At 41.5% G+C, this 18714-nt stretch overlaps 1 protein-coding gene across 1 annotated transcript in view; it reads right to left on the bottom strand.

The window, feature by feature from the left end:
• Positions 1-3841: 3841 nt before the first annotated feature.
• Positions 3842-18714, bottom strand: part of ngfra (nerve growth factor receptor a (TNFR superfamily, member 16)) — a 30677-nt gene continuing 15804 nt past the window's right edge. The window contains exons 4-6 of the mRNA XM_010783205.1: positions 14238-14478; positions 12666-12874; positions 3842-7314 (exon numbers count right to left, since the gene is read on the bottom strand). Coding sequence (XP_010781507.1) covers positions 7262-7314; positions 12666-12874; positions 14238-14478 — 503 coding nt within the window. The 3' untranslated portion in view covers positions 3842-7261. The remainder of the gene's footprint in view (positions 7315-12665; positions 12875-14237; positions 14479-18714) is intronic.

Here is an 18714-nt window from a genome sequence, read left to right on the forward strand (position 1 = left end):
TCGTCTTCTCAATAGAACATCTTTGATAATGTCTTCTGGACAATAGAGATGGGCGAGTCCTGAATTCATCCGGATCATTAACCCGGATCCTAGAAATGAGCTGGTCGTGACGAGTCTCCCCTCTCCATTAACCCGAGTCCTTTGAGTCCTACACCTGGTGTGACTTACAAATTAAAACTATCAATTGCGTCACTCGCTACTCTCTTTATAACATGTAAAATAACATTACAACGTACCCCAGTCCATCTGCTACCCTTAGCAAGTAGGATAGCTTCCAGAAGTTATCGTTTGGCTCAGGAGAGGGGACGCGGATCAGTGAAACTTCCTGCAGACTCGTGGGGACTCAGAGCCGCGGGAGCCGCCTATATTATGCACGAGTCAACAGCAGACTCAGAGATTCGCAAATCCTGACTCACTGTGGAAAACATAGCAGACTCGTGCGGACTCAGAGCCGTAACCGTATATCAGCCGATCCAGAGATCCAGCAGACTCGTCGTCATGCACGAGTCAACAGCAGACAGATTTGCCAAATCGCAAAATAACCCTTTTTTTTTGTGATCAACATTTTTTATTAAAGCAAAAGGCACTGTGTAGTGGAGGTTAATATAACATCAGTTTAATATGCTCGTGAAATGCAACAACTTTTCGGTTTCACCGGTAGGATTTCTACTGTCTTGGTGATGCTGACTCATATGACTCAAATGACTCGTATGATCCGGATTTCTTCAATGACTGACTCATAAGACTTCAAGTCCATAAAAGGATCCGGATTTGCCATCTCTACTGGACAATCAGAAGAAGATAACGGCGTGGTGTTGTTGCAGGGAGTCCCGACTAAGAATACTTTTGCTGTAGTACAGTGGTGCACATAACTGGTACGCAGGTACGCATGCGCGGCAACAATCTGAAATGCGTACCGTCACTTGTGTCACAAAGCCCATTTGCGTACCGACGTGCTTTTCCAGAAGGCGGTTAGATCACCGGACGACAGAGTCGGTCTCCGTGTGCACAGACAGGGCTGCTGTTAACGTCGGTTTGTACAACGGAATTGTGCCAAAACTACGCCAACCGGCTGCGGAGGGAGACTCCTCCCCTTCACTGGAGAACTGCGCTAAAACAGCTGATCACAGCGTTCACGCTCTGTGGTCACGTAGTACTCCACTAGACCCCCCCGTGTTGATAGAAATCAACACGTAATGAAATAAGACCCCACGGTTTGATGATTGATAGGTGTGTGGGCTGTCTTAATTTTTAAGCTGTGATTAATCTGATTACAAATTTTAATCGTTTGACAGCCCTACTTTTAACATAAAACTAATGTAGTTGTGACATGGTGGTCCCTTTCCTACTACGTGGGATGCAGGCAGATAGGAGAGGCCAGGGTTGGACTGGTTGATTTGCTGATGTGTTAACTGCTGCTGTGCCGGATGGTTTCCTCATGTGTCCCATGTTCTGGAGCTGGTATCCAGGCCTGCAGCCAGCTCTCCCTGCAGAGACCTGTTTGAAAACACTGATAAAACGGAAATGCTACAACAAAAAAGAGATCTTAGTATGGCCCCATGTTTCCACTTTGTTGTGTGTGTGTGCACGCAATGTTTTATTATTTATTTGTCAGGTGTTTCGACATCACAATAAGGAGTACATTGAAAGACAGATTCAAATATTTTTCCACGGTGAGGAAAGACCCCATTTTCCAAAAATATCCACCAGCTCACATTGTGTGCAGATGTAGATCGACTGACTGAGCTCAGAACAGATGTGTGTACGTGTTTCTGCATCGTGTTTTCACTCCCTCCTGCTCTGATTGTGCTTGGAGTTTAAGATGAGACATGAAGTGTTTTATGTTTAAAAAATGAGAGCCACATTTTCCATAAATCCTGGTGCGTCCTGTCTCAGGGGACATAACTACGTCTCCCTGCTTCCTGTTATCCTTTCAGCTATAGTATTTTAGAAACTAGCCCATGCATCTGACAATTCAGCAAAAATCTGGTTTTAAGCATTTTTTAAGCATAGAGTCAAATGTAATCACTCTTGGTGAATACTTAACATATTTTCATTTAAGGCAAGATGCTATCCACCAGGAAGAGGTTACACGGTGTGATTATGCAACATCCTCTTTGCACAACAGGAAAAAGCTTTATCAGATACATTTGTACATTTCAGGCTTTTGAACATTGACTTCTGATGTTGTTTTTATGGAGAGGACGGTCTCTTTTTCTGCTTTGAGTTGCATACAGCTGTAATTTTCTATAAAGTGACCAGCAAAAAATGTCAACATTTTAACTTTTGTATTTGACATTGAAAAGCACTTTTTTGTGCTGTAAAACATCAGACACATAGTTGCATTATAATGTCAGTGCAGGTGCTGATGCAGGCTGTTAACCCTCTTGGTAAAACACAAGTTACTTCAACTCTGCTAGTGTCTTCGCTAAATTCAGCAAAACGATTGCATTTGGTTGCTATTAAAACCATCTATTAACAAAGGTGTGCTACAACAACACGACTGACATATTTTAAACCTGAAGGTGGCGTTTCTTTGTGAGTCGTGTCGTGTTTGAGTTTTATCGCATGAGCATATTTAAATGTGTCTTTGCTTTCCTACAATGGGCATATCTGTTTCCTTTTATCTTTTTAAGACGTCTTTTTTTTTTTCTGTCATTTCAGCTGACTTTCAGTCTTGATTAATCTTGACATAGCGAAAAACGCAGTTTGATTAGTGTCTCCATATAAGTGCTCCCTGCTGATCGAATGAAAATTCTGCTGTCTATCTGTCACCTCCATCTCAGCGGTTTGCTGCATTATGGTGCTCATATTGAAACCAGTCAAAGAAAAACTGAACAGAAAGCTTGAACACTCCTGATTTTGTTTAGATTTTCCAGATACACTTGTCTTTGAAATCACTGAAGTGAATGGGAAATGCTGCTGTTGAAACTGAAATGTTTTCCCCCAAAACTGCAGCAACTACATACATTAGTGCTGTAGATGCTGTCTTCCCTCTTCGTATGTCCCTTCTGTTTCTGTGGAGCATTTTATCGCTGAAGATTCATCTCTGACACGTAGCAGGAAGTTAGACCCCGTTGTTCCCCAGAATGTTTAAGTGGTGATAAGACTGCAGGAAACCACACTCTGGGTCCAATGGACACACACATGTGGTCTTGCTTTTTACTGTGGTTTGGCTGCCGCGCCATACTTTCTGGTTACAGCATTTTATTTTCATGTGCTTGGGGTAATTTTCACAAATGCTGTTGGGTGTTTTGTGAAAATGGGCGTAAAAAACTAAAAGGGCATTTTTTGAGCCTAACATGAAGTCTGTGTGTAACTTATTGTGGAAAGTCCTTGAAAGATTTAAGGTCTGTACAGTCAATCGTGGGAACATTTTTGAACACATTCAGATGTTTTTCTTTTTTTTTCTTTCCCAGTAATAGTTCACTGAGGTTTCTTTGCCCATTTAAAGATGTCTTTATGTATCTTACAACATTATTCAACGAAGGAAGAGTTTGGGGGAAAAGGCTTAAACACTTCAGCATAAGTACTCACATGGCGAGTAGTGCACATGTACAAGTGTGAACGTTTAACAATAATAAGTAATTGGATACCATTTTGAATAGTTTTGAAAAGTAAAAATACATGATCCTGGGAAGTTGTGAGCACACATGAGACTTGTTTTATGGGTCATTCTGAATGATTTGTGAGAGTTTGGAATTCGGAACTTTTAATATGATGGCTTTCTTCAAGATAACACTTGGTCGGTGACTAATATGCAAGTTATACTTTTGGGAAGTATTACCTTGAATGTTAACATTGCTAGTCTAAGATCAGCTCCAAAGACACACTTGACACATTATGCAATGACATCTCTGTTTAATGTATTATAGATGGTCACTTCATTTGCACACATTTTCAGTTTTTTACATTTTATAGTGTATTTTTGTATCTTGTATCAACTCTAAAAATTCACATTTACACAATGCATTTTACATTAGTAGGTAAGTACATGTGACATTCAGCTTTTTTGGGAGCAGGTCCTGATCTATCTGTATAAAGTTTGTAACAATATCACATAGTCACAGTGAACCTCTCCACAGGGTTCATGTTACGGCACATTACATGTCTCTCCCTCTGAAATGGAGGTACGTGATGAAACTTACTGTACATGCAAAAACCTTGCACAGTAGAGCTGATTTCTATTGACTAATAGCATACGTGAGTTTTAGAGCAAGTCTCAGGTGACATGTATAGGTTTTTGTAATGCTACATGACCCTATTAGTTGCCAGTATCTACAGTGTAGCATGTTAAAATACAGTATGTCTTCATTGGCAACCTATAGTGTACTGTAAGTCTCTCTCTATTGGTGCCAGGTTTATACAGTTTGCTTGAGTCTCCAAAGTTCAACTGATTTTCTTTTGACTAAAAACCGCCATAAGCTCTAAAAATATCGAAGAAATACACAAAAAAATAAATGCAAATAAAACTTCCAAACTTAAAGACACCTGACACTGTACACAGGCACTTGAACTGTGGTACACTCTTTGAATGCATTCATGTTACATCTAATAAGTGCTACAAAATAACTGTTAAACAAATACTGACTCCAAAAAGTGTAATACTATTTATAATAAAAAATAAAACGGAAAACAAATGTACAACTACAGATCAAGGGCAAACTTAAACCTTATTTTTGAATGTGTCTTGCATATTTCTGTTTATATTCAGGGTTTACATTCTTACATTGTGTGTGTCACTTCACAAGCTGCAGGAGAAAGAGAATATGTTGGTTCAGGGTGGATGAGTGCGCTGCTCGAGGGTCGATTGTGTCTCAGGGGGAGACGGAGTCGAGGAGTCTCTTTTTTTGAATCAACACGTACTGTAACAGCGTCTGCTTTAATGTCACTGCCACAGGGAGGACCGGGATGAATCACGCCGACTCACTCAGTAGAGGAGTGAATCATACACTGTCGCTGTGGAAGTGTGTGGTCACACATCCACAACGCGTGCCCACGTAAACTCAGGAGCTGTGAGCAGAACAGTCTTATGTGTCTCCGTTCAGAATGCTCCAGTGGTACAAGATGAATCACAAGTGAAGAGATCATAAAGTTCAATTAAGATGACCTTGACCATGTGACTGATCCATGGAGCGCCATACCGGATGTAATGACTCACTTTCTCTGTGTTCCTCACATTTCTTTAATATCTATTGCTCACTAAACTCTACATGCTTTGCTGACGAGTAAACACATCTTATTTCTCCTTTAAAGAAATAGATCTTACACGTAGTCTCGTATTTAGAGTTTCATGAGTTTTCATGAGGAGATTAATACCTTTCAGGTATGTGTCTTGTCCGAATTTGAGAAAGACAGGGAATAAACTACCTTCTTTAAATGTATCCGTGTTTTAATCATTTTAATCATTAGTATACTGTATCACCCCGTGTCGTACTCCATGTTTTTGAACACAACAGCTGCTTTACATCTACACGTTAGGTATAGGAATTATCTAGAGATCTTTTGATCATATTTAGTCACACCACAACAGGAGGGACCCTGAGAAAGTATTTTCCCCTGTAGGAATGAAAGCAGTCAAACTGAGCTACAGTATACTTCCTTTACATTATATCTACGGTGACTGCTTTCACAGTTACCGCAAGCAGCAAGAGGAAGGCAGGATAAAAGTGTTCCTGTGTGATAAAAGGTGCCACCCTGCCACGCAGCTAAGTGCTTTTATATCCCCATGGTGATAAAGTAAATGTCAGCGGCCTCGGACTTGGATAAGGGATCTGTAATGTCATGTTGAAGCTTCAAAGAGGGCCGTGTCGCCCCTCTGCTGTCCCCTGCGTTAATCCCAATGGGAAGTGGCCGAGCCAAGCCGAGGGTAAATGAAGCTGAAACCCTGAGGTAATTACTACCTGCCTGTCAGGACGTCTCTCTAATAGGCCCTGTGTTGATGTGAGCACGATCGCTGCAGATGCATTAGCACCCAACACTGTTTATCAGGCTCTATCACGCAGACAGCTGTACACAAGACTGTAAAAGTGAGTGTTTGGACGTCAGTGGTTTAAGTGAGCTAAGAGGATAGTGAACTGAGTTTGCCTCTGAGGGGTGTCCCAATTTTACTCAGTAGTCGTGAAGAATGACAGATGGGATTCCTTCTTGCACATTCAAGTCCCAAATTCATTTAAGCATCTGTTTAATAATTCGCTCTTTACTCTGGGTCAGTGATGACAGCAGACATCATCGCAGTGAGGAGATGTTTCTTTAAAGTTGTCAGGCTCCATGGAGGAGCACGTAGGCACCCTGCTGAATCAGCCGTGTAACTCAAGCCACAGAATCAAAGAAATATACCACAAACATCGGTTGTGTTACATTATGAGCATGAAATGAATGAAACACAATCCCTGTGTCACTGAATTGGTCTATTTCAAGGACAGGAACAAAAATTGTTGATTACTGAGGAGATGACCTTTCTTCCCAAATATGATTCACCTACATCAGTTGGTCTCAAACAATGATGTAATTCTAAGACAACATGCCATGAAAAATGTCTGTGGTTAAATGACACACGAACAAGGAACTTCAAAAGAAGTATTGAGTGACTCACATCCCCCGTTTCCTTCCCCCTGCTGCTTCGTGTATCGCAGATGATGGCGGGTGTTTAATAGAGTGAATCCTATTGAGAGACTGGATTATCTGAGACTGGGACGCCACAGAGGAAGATGTGAGAGGGAAAAAGGCCAATCACTGAGGAAGAAGGCCTCTTTGATGCACAAGAAAAAAGAAAGAGGAGATAATGGTAAACCTTTCAGCCTATTTACTTTTCAGGCACATACAGTATGTTTCATGGCTAGTGATTGTGGAATTAGGGGAAAATGTCAAGCTTAAGAAGGGGCTGAGGAGACTAAATTGGCAGTTAGTGAGAATTATGTCAATATTAGATACGGGAATAGTCAGATAATAAAAGATGCACTGGCATGTATCTATGATTATGTATCTGCAGTGACGTTGTTACAGATAGTGGTTGATATTGCCGTGCAGGTTGTGTCCAGGCACACACTGATTGATAGAGTTGGACTCTATATGCAGGGATGAAGAGTCCGACAGTCGCCCATAGGTGCTAGGAGATCCATTCAAGTCGAGTCTTTACTCTGTGGCCACTTCACATATGAATCAGAGCCAGTTTTATATTCCCATGTGGCCCCTGCTGCTTTCTGTTTGGTCCAAAGTTCAAGTCCCCCACTTTCTTCTCCCTGGCTCTGCCTCCCCTTCCTCAGACTCCAGGTGGAGGTGTGTCAAGCTGCGGGCCGCCGTCCACCCTCACAACTGCGGAGAGAATGTTAAAAGAAAAATGTCAGGCTCTTGGTGCGGACACAGGACATTTGTGGTGATATTTAAATTAGCAGTCGTTAGGGGAAATAACCCGGTACCAAAACTACTCCAGTCAAACACTATCTGCATTCAATTCAAGATTTTAAAAAAGCCAATCACCAAAAGTGTGACTGGCCCTCTACAGCAGCAGCTACAACCCATAGAGTCTGTGGTGTGGTGTAGTCGAGCGTGGATTATTTTTTAAACCCCTTGAGATAACATACTTGCATAAAACATGCAAAAGTAGAGGATGCATTATGCACAGGGTTGCGACCAGGCACTGCCGGATAGGAGGAGCATAATCTGCAGATACATCAGCCTCAAAATGCCATAGTTTAGGTGGGTAGGACCCGCAGATGTGACTTTGAGATACGTCTACACACTTGCACATGCCTTGTCACGACAGTCCCTCCAGTTACAAAGGAACACTGAGTGCACACGGGAGGTCGTGCCCAAGATCCCCCAACCCTTCCCCTGCCAAGGCTTCAAGTGATTACCACCAAAACTCCAAAGCAAAAAAACAGCCTTCTTGTGTTTCCCGCTCTGCGGCTGAGAAATACTTTGATTAAGGAGACCTTGATTAGGGTTGATTCCCTGGCCACAATGATAACTACCTATCCACTGAGATACTGTAAGTCTTTCTGCATGGAACACTCTTAAATCCCCTGATAATCACACGTTTCCCTGCAGGGGGCCCTGTGGTGTCACTCACTCATCTGAACCTGTTAAACTGGAGTCATTAGCCGGATGAGGAAGGGAGACAAATGCCCTCTTTTCCCACAAACCTCTTAACCTGTTGTCAATTGAGGGAAGCCATGGAAACGCCTCTGGAATGCAGAGGCGTTTCTGAGAGGACCCCCGAGTTCGGTGGGTGTTTTCTCATCTTTATCAATGCATCCTTGTGCCAGGGGGAGTGTAGTACAAGAGGGTTTATTTTAAAGCTTTAGAAGAGGGAGATTCTTTTGTCTGCTTATAACGTCATACTCTCCCTTTGTTTCCGTTCCCTTTCCCATCTTTTTCACACATTGTCTCGTCTTAAAACAACATGGATTGCTACGTGCTGCTCTCCTCACTGTGTCTTACAACATTGATTCTGTCCAGTGACGGAAACAGTCCATAGCACTTCTCTTTGCACCTTTCTGTTCAAACGGACACTCATAATCATTGACAGAGCAGCGGGCCACTGATCCTGGCCAGTGCACAGCCATCTGTAACACACAAAAATTCAGTCATATAAACTGCTTCTGTAGCACCTGTAATTCTACCTCAATGCAACTGTTTCTGAACTGGCATTGTACTTCGTTTTTAGAGATATTGGTGATAATAATGGCCACATGGCTGTCCAATGTTTTCAGTCGAACCTCATTCCAAAAATCAATACAAGCTGTCTTTCACTGAACCAGCTCAATATGTTCTGAAATGTGAACTCGCAGCAGCGCTTTGTTGCAGACTTATTTTTCTTCTTCTTCTTTGTTTAATCAGCACGTTCAGGGAATCCTGATTGGACACGAAGCCACGATAAAAGCTTTATAAATTTGCTGATTGGAATTATTTTTTAGATTTATTTTTTATTTGTATGGTAACCACAAGAACTCCTGGGGACAACTTAACAGACATTGGGATTACTTTACTAATTTGCGAATATATTGTTTTGTTATTTTACCTATTGTTCTCTAAGGAAAGAGGTTCATTGTGCAACTCATTTGATTGTTTTTCCATTTAAAGTCCATGGACACATTGTAAGTAAATAGGTCCTTGGGTACAAAAACCAAAAGACCACCTCCTCCATCAACCACAGCACCAAGCCCTTAGATCGCCTGCTGCTATTTTGCAACTCCTTTCTCTTTCCCTCTCTCCAATACTAAGAGCCATCTTTCAAATACTTCCTCAATGCTTCTCTATATTTTTATAATTACATTGTATTTCATATTTTCTTCTGCTTTCAATAAATACATTGCTTGGCTCATTCAAATTGCACTTACTTTAACTTATTATTACGTATTATGGGGGGAGATGATTTTTAAAAAAAACACATTTAAACATTTGCTTGGCTGAACTTTGTGTTTTGAAAACAGATTTGAAAATCTAATTTGGTTGTGGTTTTCTGTCTATTTTTCCAACAGAGTTGCACAAATCTAGAAAAAAACGATTTAAATATATCACCTGTAAATCAACTTTGAAAACAGAAATATTGCCTACGTCTAATGTTGTTGTGACCCAACAATTAGTATACTTCCGCATCAAGAAGAAACTTCCTTACGTGGGAGAAATTATGAGTCATCCATCCTTTATTACTGATATTGCATAGTAATTCAGTACATGACTCAGCTACATTATTAGTGCTGCGGATGGATAATGTTACCCACAGAATGTACTGTTCAGGTCCCTCAGGCTCTTGTCCACGACTTCAAAATGCAACTCGAACTGCAGCCGCTATAGAGCCGTTGATTGCAATGCTATGATTAAGCCCCTCCCCCTAGGTTTTCTGTTTGCAGGTTTTATCCTTATTTCCTTGTTGGGATTTTACTCTTTATTCTGGTTAATAATGTTCGTGGTAATCACAATTTCCAGTCAGTTTAAAGCTTGCACCCAAAGCTCTACCCCTTATAGGTCAAAATCAGGATTTTCAACAGCAACCTTACTCCAAATGTGTTTTTTTTTTATTGACATTTGCCTTGAATCCATTTTGTGTACACTGTGAGGTCAAATACAGGACAGGGATGGGCGATGTGAGTGAGGGCTTAGAGTCTTGTTTAAATGTTAAACACATTCAATATGCACAATTCAGATTGGGAAGCAGGCAGCAAAAGAGGTAGTGAAGGGGGGCCGGGAGGGGTGCTGCATAGATAGATGGTTCTTTTTAATGGAGATGAGCAGACAGAAATGAGGCTGACCACGCTTCAAGTAGGAGCTCTCATGTCTCAGTGACTCATGCGGGGAATACCCTCTCTAAATCTTGTCAGTCAAAACACGGGACATTTTCATTGCTCCATTTCTCCTTTTAAGGGCTTATATGACTTGTTTCGGCTGGAGGTGTTCCCATTATTTTTAGACAGCAGTAAAATATGGTTCATTGGCATCAGGAAACCCCCTGCGATTATCGTGGATTTGTCGTACATATTCTCACCCTCTCACGTATTTTAACAGAGCCAGTCAGTTTTAGAAGAACCAGCGACTCCGAGCACTAGAGCATTTGCTGCCTTTTTAATGGCTTCCGCACCCGTAGACTCTGCTAATGCCAATTAGAACGTGCTAAACACTGGCGCTGGATCAGATTTTGAAATGCAGCCTGTATCCCGTCTCGTAACACCTGCTAATGAGCTGATCAGTTGGAGAGACGACAGGGTTAACAGGGCAGTCATATTCTCAATGAACCAATCCAAAGCACTTCCTCCAAAAGAAATTCCTTCTTTTCTTTTACACGCAGCCAGCTTTGCATTTGCGAAGTTGAAGAATGGAAAGAGGGACTCAAACAAAACAAAACAAAATAAGCTTTTCCCAAGCCTCATTAGAATGTGATGGGTTCCCAGTGATGAGAATTGTTCAAGGGAGGATTTATCAGTTTGTCTTGTTGGCATGTTATTATCCCTGTATAACCAATGTTTAGGCTTTACTATAAGTTACAATAAGACTCTGAAAGAAACGTGTGAGACCCTTAGAGAAATTCTGGAAAGATGAATGACTGAATGAATAACAAGATCATGGCTAAACTGGAGACATCTTCTTCAGGTTAATGCCTCTCGTGTTTGTGTATAAACCGGGTATAAGCAATGGTTTCATCTCTATAAACTATTTGAGTTTAGAAGGAACATTGCTTTGAGGTCACATCTTATTCCTGCAGCACTTCCTTGATTCTCCAAGATATAAAATATTGTTAAATAATTGTATGTTCAAATGCAAATTAAGATATATTAGGAAGAGTTTGTAAAGTGTGTAAAATACATGCTGACTGTAAGAAGGTCTACTAAATACTGTTTCTGTCTCTCAATGCGCTGAAAGAAGTAAACTAGGCTCATGGTAAATTGCTTCATCATAGATCAGTGAAGTGTATAAAGTTGTTTTTATCCTCCCAAGCCAGACATGATCACTCAGCTAGTCTCAAACAACCTTTCAGATGTTGTCTGGCTCGCAAGACTACGTGATAAAGTTTACCCCTCAGACATACTGTACATCGAAAATACTTCATGAGTCAAAGAGGGACTAATATAGATACAGACGAGTTGTAGCGGCAAATATAGATCAAACATATGCGGTTACGTACTTTCCTTATACATTACAATGTTTGAATGTGCTGTAAGCTAAGATGGTAACGTATGTCAGTGCTGGCTTCTTCTCCCTCTGATTTATTTGGTTCCTTAACATATGTGATGAAGAGGCATACAGCCAGCTCATGTTCAGTACCCGCCTTATATTCATGTTACTACTGGTGCTTTAATCATAATCTACACATTCCTGCACTCTAATGCATCATGTGTGTTAGATTTGGCTGCTCTGGGCAGCGAGGTGTTAGTCCTGCTCATACCTGTTATATTGGTTTTGATCCCAATCCCCAGAAATGTCTTTTGTTCTGAGGAGAAGGCTTGCACGCAGCCAGAGAACAACTTCATATAAAGTCTCAGCAGAGGATCTTGATGTAATCAATAATGGCAGCTAGAATATCAATGTATGAAGAAGGAATGTATTCACACTTTGAGAAGTGTCTTATGTTAGCTTAGAGTTTCTGTGGTGAAGTCGTGGGATAACGCCAGGATCTGATTTGCCAATAATAGCAAAATCTAAAACACTATGTTGATTTGATGTTTTCCTTACATCAATATATACTCAATATCAATTTATGTAGCAATGTACAAACAAATACAATGAAATTCACCTGCCCTTCCATAACATATGTCTTTAGTTAAATGTTGTCCCCAATGCTAAAACATATAATTTAATAGGATTGCATTAGACTGCGCCTGTTTTTAATAAAGTGGAACTCGGCTGTTTATCACATAATGGCAAGTGGAACCAGAACGATTTAGTGTTTCTTATCTGAGTCGAGGGTCTAGGAACAGGAAGTGTTTTATATTTAAAATAAAATGTAAGACCATGAGTCAAATGTGTGCTTGAATTCACTTGTCTTGACAAAACTCCAAAAGAAATGCCTAAAAAATACATTTAGCACAACCACTAAACCTGATATACTACCTATGTTATATTGGATTTTCGTCCAGCCTTATAATGTATTTTTTGCATCGTGAAAATAATGACGTACTGCTGTTAATCACTAAACTAAACACTAAAACACTAGTTTGTTCCAGTCTTACCTATTTGGTCCTGTGTGCCTGAGTGTGAAGGCTGGGCCTGGACCTCAGCCTGGGCCTGGAGCTGCTGCTGCTGCTGCTCCTGCAGACTCTGGCTGTCCACTGAGATGCCGCTGTCGCTGTGCAGCTTCTCTCCCTCCGGAGTCACCATCTGGTTGTTGGTAGCTGCGCGGTTATTAGCTGCCTGCTTGTTCTGCTTGCAGCTATTCCACCTGGGGAGAAGTGGCAGGTCAGAGGAAGATTACCATCGGCTCAATATGATACTGTCATGTGATCCAATCTGAGTTTAGACTTTTGGATTTCACAGCCATTATAACCTATAAAACAATACCTAATAAGTTCAAACATCACTTGAAATGTCCTTAAACTGATTCAGGTAGTGTTCGGGTAACTAGTGGCAAATCCCTCGTGACGTTATTACTTTCTAAGCTTTTTCCAAGGGAGCAGTTAAATACATTAGCTTGATGGGTTTCAGATTGCATACAAAAAAGACTTGAATTTTTTACACTTCCACATTTAAATATAAAGAGCCTTTTTAACAAGTTAAAAGGTCAGCTTGAAAAAGTGCAAAGTCAAGATGGAGACTTGGTTTTCGACCAACCAATGCAGCTGATGGTAGCAATTTTAGCTAGCTTACTACAAAATCAAAGTTGAATAACCAGTAGTCGCTGATGGTAGCAATTTTAGCTAGCTTACTACAAAATCAAAGTTGAATAACCAGTAGTCGCCCAATATAATAAAGAAGCTGCTTTTGTCTACTTCCTTCATAAATCAGGAACTTACCTTTTCAGAAATCTCTATGAATTTAATTAGCATTATATCCTTATCATTGTAAACTGCTTATAGTATGTGCTGCATATTTGCCTCCAAATGAAAAACTATAAAAAGATGCTTGTTTGTTGTTCCAAAAACATGAACAAGCTTTACAATTCTCTACTGGTGCTTCTCTTTAGAGGATAGATGCCTGTGGATCAATGATTAAAATATTCATGAGATATTGAGTGGAACAGTTAACACCTCTAAGTGTTTAGTACAGGTGTTAAAGTTTTCACATAAATTGCAGTCAGTTTTCTTCATGATGACGAGAACCTGAAGATTATTAGCCAGATGTGTGCGTTACTCCACCAGTATATCTGGCACTCAGATTTCTCCTGGTTGGCACTTCCTAAACAATCGATACCACTAATGAGCTTGTTTACTTGTTTCATCCCGGGCTTGTGTCTGTCTGTATGAGTGCTTGCATGTGTGGTTGCATTTTTGTGTTTGTGACCTCTGTAATGCATTAACTCCTCTTTTATCTTCCTTTTTTTTTTTTTTTTAACCCATTGTGGTACATTGGAGTGATTCTGTGAAAGTGGGTCAAAAGCTTTTAGACCATGGCAGGCCTGAATATTTCAACAGGCACCTAACTGACATTTATTTAGCCTGAGGCCACATCTGTTAGTTTATCCAACACCACTATCTCCATCAGCCTCTATGTCCTATTTTATATTGTGGCTGAGGTGCAAAACAGAAGTGTGCTAATGTCCATTACCACAAAGCGGCTTTTCATCTAGTTCTTTTCAACCAACTGACCTCTTAAAAACAATGTAGGCAACAAGGCCAACCACAACGGCCGCCAGGATGGAGCAGTAGATGGGAATGAGGTTTTCGTTGAGTCCGTGGCCGAGGAACCGAGGAGAGCCGGCGCTGGACGTGGTCGACTCTCCTCCTGGCATCGGGCTCTCAGAGCCACCGGGTGGGAAGACATTTGTGAATGAGGGTGGAGACAGGTCCATATCGGAGGTAGTAGTAGCATATGTTGGCATCAGAGGATCTGTGTGGAAAAAATAAACCATCTGTGAGAAAAGAAACATGCTTGAATACGATTGAAAAAGAAATGGAATGAGGTGTTAAGCAACGCCAGTAGCTCTGTTATGCTTCTCCCCTGGATCAAAACAGCCTTATCCGATCTTATAATTATACATATTCAATTCTATTTTTTGTCATTTAATGGACCAAATGATTGAAAGAAAAAAATATTGGCGGATTAATTGATAATGGAAATAATCTTTAGTTGCAGTTTTAAATTACAGTAGATTTTCTCCTTTGGAACTTGAACGTCCGTGTTACATTTTATTGTATTTTAAATTTTTAAGTAGAGAGAAGCAGCAAAGTTCTTAGGATTCATCCTCTGGGGACCATGAATGTCTGTAAAAATGGTGACAATGATGAAGGAATATGTTAAAAATTGTACCTGATAAGTCAAGTCAATATTAGGATTTCTCCTCTTGGAACAGTGAATACATGAAATAAATGTTCGCCCACACAGTAGTTGTTAAGTTATATTTCAGGCTTAGCAAGGCGAAATACTTTCGTATCTTCTCTGAGTACTTGTTTGTTCGAATTTTAGTCACCATGTCCCCAACCAGATGTCTGATACAGTGCGCACAAGCAGCAGCTGTTTCTGATAGACAGATGGGTTCTGGCTGGGTTGCTGTGAGCAGAAATAAAAGGAATGTTCCTCGAGAAGGGGGGCAAATATCTGTCAGCCACCAGCCCGCCCCACACCAGGCCGGGCCCTGCACACCAGGTCTCTCTTCACCACGTCACCATCTATGTGATCTCTGCACATTGCATGACATTAAGGCCATATGGATCCCTGAGAACAAGGTCTGGGCTTTAGGGAGGTCATCCTTTTGAGTGTAGCCTCTGCTGGGGCCAGAGAGGCTCTGTGCTACTGGGTGGGTCTGGTTTCTATCAGAGAAAAGCCTGGAAAGAAGAGTCCTTTTCATAAATTGAACTATTTCCTCTTCCTTTGTGGGCTCCATTAATAATTCAGTGTAATTTCCTATGTTGCGGCAGCACTGTGCCCACTCTGATGGGCCCGAATTCAAATAAAAACACCCTCAAAAACAAGACCTGTCATCTTAAACTTTTTGTTTTAAAAGTGCTATAACTAAGACTGAAGTAGTCGTAGAAAGGCTAAAGCAGTCCGCAGATTATTCCCTCCATGTCCAGCGAAAACCAAAGCTCCTCTGATCTCAGCAGCCTGGTGGCGATGGAGAACGTGCATCCTGGTTCAGATCTGAGAACGTATAATTTTCAGCAGAACCTTGGCTGCTCCTCATTCGCCTCAAACCGACACTCACAGCATTACCCCGGCGGGACCCCTGAGGCTTCCTTCAAGGCCAAACAGTGGGACGCAATACCCCAAATTCTTTAGGGGTTGTTCTACTTTACAATTGTTTCCTTTTTTAGGGGTTTAACTTTACCGTGATTGATAAACCCAATCTGTTATTACATTGAGTAAATCAGACTACCAACTGGTCACCATATATTGCAACTAGATTTCAGTTCAGATTACCAATGATATTTACTTAATTATTACTATACATCATGGCAGCAAGGCTAGCACTGCAGAGCTATTCATTTTAACTGCCTATACTCTTATTCACTCTAGGTGCATAAGATGAAATATTTGCTGCTCACAGGAATGAAGAATTACATTTGAATAATTCAACAACTGTCTGTCTTTCGAGAAACAATGTCCTGGTTACTCTTGATAACCCACAGACCCCACTGTCCTCACTGTCATCAAGCTTTCATTGGGATGTTGCTTTGAATTGTTGTCATGTCATTTGTATTGCTTTGAGCATGAGAAAATACATCTCAGGGATTTTTGACAGATGTCACCCTAATTTTTGTACATTATGGTAGAACTTAAACAACGCTTTTAGTCAATGCTAAATGTTTGTGCTTAGCAGAAAAACAAATGATCTGCTAGGACACAAACAGGGTATTCCGTATGGTTTTTACGGGTTAAAGATAATGAAGTCATTTATGTGACCAGTGATGTGGTCAGATGACAGGAACGAGAGTTTTAGTAGACCACCACGCATAAAGGCTGTCTACACATATATTCTTTTTTTTTCACTGACATGGTGTAGTCCAGTTTCTCCACATTGATTTGATGCATAATTTAGACACAGTTACTCCCTTTAATAGTCCAATGGGACCTTGATGGGCAACTTATGTGTACATATTTAAAAAACTTCTGCTGGGCGTTACAAGGCCACGTTGGTCTCTCAGTCTGCAGGTGATGACGGGGCATTCGTGCCTCCTGGGGAGGATTGTTTTACTGAAATGGCATCTTTCATGTAGAGGAAAATACAGCACATGTGCAGGCCATACTTAGAAACACAGAAAAAAGGCAGATGCCTATTTTAAGCGGTGCTATTGATTCGGATCCTTCTAAAAGGAGGTTGGAGGTGTCTGTATTACATGCATTTCTTGACCTTTCCGGGGATGTAGTCAGGTTTCCTCCGCTCTGCCATACATCGTTCAGCTAATGCAGGCCTGGCTAATGGTATTAGCAATGCAACACAAGCTCACAAATAGGATAAATGGAAATGGAAAGGTGTGAAAGTGTGCAGACTGCCTTGCATTAGATACAGTTTGTCAATGAAGCCTTTCCTTTTCCGAACTGAGCTATCATTCATCCTGCACTGTAAGTGCCTTTCTTTGGTGCAATGAATGTTCTCTTCATGCAGATGTTTAAACGCATCAGTCGCACCTCGGGACTCGCAGTCAATTGTCTTTCTCACTGTGAGCCAGGATGAAAGCTCTCCTGGGAGTCTGCTTCACATAACAGTGACTCAACACAGAGCTACAGCTTAACTACAGTATACTACCTCTTTATTGTAACTCCCCCTCTTTCCCTCAATATCTCCTGGCTGATGTAGAAAACACAACTGCCTTTAAACCAAAGGACAGACCTGGTGCTCCAGAGGCTGCATACCTCAGCTGGAACAGAATGGAAGCTTAAAGGCAGCGGTAGAGCTATAACAATTTCATTTTGGCTTCAGTGGGTTTAAAAAACTCATGAAACAAAACTAAAGCTAGCCCGGGGTTTAACGAGCGTGGGGCTGTGTGTGCAGGGAAATGTGTTTATTAGCGGGGTGTGGACGAGAGGGGGAGAGAAACATTTTAATTTTGACGAGACATCGAGGTCTTTATAGTGAAGTTAACCCCAGGGTTTTGTGCAGAGGTTGGTGTCTTGTCTTCCGCCAGTTCAGGGTGGAGATGAGCAGCTATCAGGCGCAGCACATGCACAATGACCTCTTTATCAGCCGCCAAACACTCCCCCTCTCTCAGCTCTGCTTCTATGTCAATCTTCCTCTGTGCTTGTCGCCGGACGTCCACACATCCATCACACACATACTACAAATTATTCAAGTGAGCGCTCTGTCTTCTATTAGGGAGGGTTAATAGGGAGAGCGGAGAGGAGGGCAGACAGAGAGGCAGAGTGTTAGGAGAGAGTGAGGAGGGGGTGCAGATGAACAGAGGGGCTGCTGTAAAGTGCTCTGATTAGCAGGAATAATTATACTGCAGCGGTGAAGGCGCTGAATGCATACTGGCCACCTTCCACCACTCGAGGGCCACTGTGGGAAGAGATAGAGAAGTGAAAGGAGAAGGGGGAACGTGATGAGCACGGTAAAAAAAGGGGAATAAAAGTCTGGCTTTATCCGTTTTTTTAATCTCTCCCTCTCTCATTGTTTCGAGGACAAACATTTGAACAGACCCTCAGCACGTCAATGCAAATATTCTCAACTGGAGACTGAACAGCATGTTTTTGGAAGTGCTCCGCAGAGGCAAAGCGGACATAGACCTTTGATAAAAGACCCGGAAGGTGTTTTCAATTTCTGATCAAAGAGGTTCACACATGTGCGGGGTCCGGAGTTTAAGAAAAAAATGTACAAGTTGCAGCCACTTGGCAGGAGGAAGAGTGTGTGTGTGCGGAGTTAGCCTGCTTTCAGCTGTATTGATTTTGGATGCTCATAAAAAGTGTGTGTGTGTGTGTGTGTGTGTGTGTGTGTGTGTGTGTGTGTGTGTGTGTGTGTGTGTGTGTGTGTGTGTGTGTGTGTGTGTGTGTGTCTGTGTTTTGAAAGAGTGTGTGTGTGTGTGTGTGTGTGTGTGTGTGTGTGTGTGTGTGTGTGTGTGTGTGTGTGTGTGTGTGTGTGTGTGTGTGTGTGTGTGTGTGTGTGAGAGAGAGAGAGAGAGAGAGAGAGAG

This window comes from Notothenia coriiceps, unplaced genomic scaffold (genome assembly GCF_000735185.1).
Source record: "Notothenia coriiceps isolate Sejong01 unplaced genomic scaffold, NC01 NC01_scaffold00024828, whole genome shotgun sequence".
Classification (NCBI taxonomy): domain Eukaryota; kingdom Metazoa; phylum Chordata; class Actinopteri; order Perciformes; family Nototheniidae; genus Notothenia; species Notothenia coriiceps.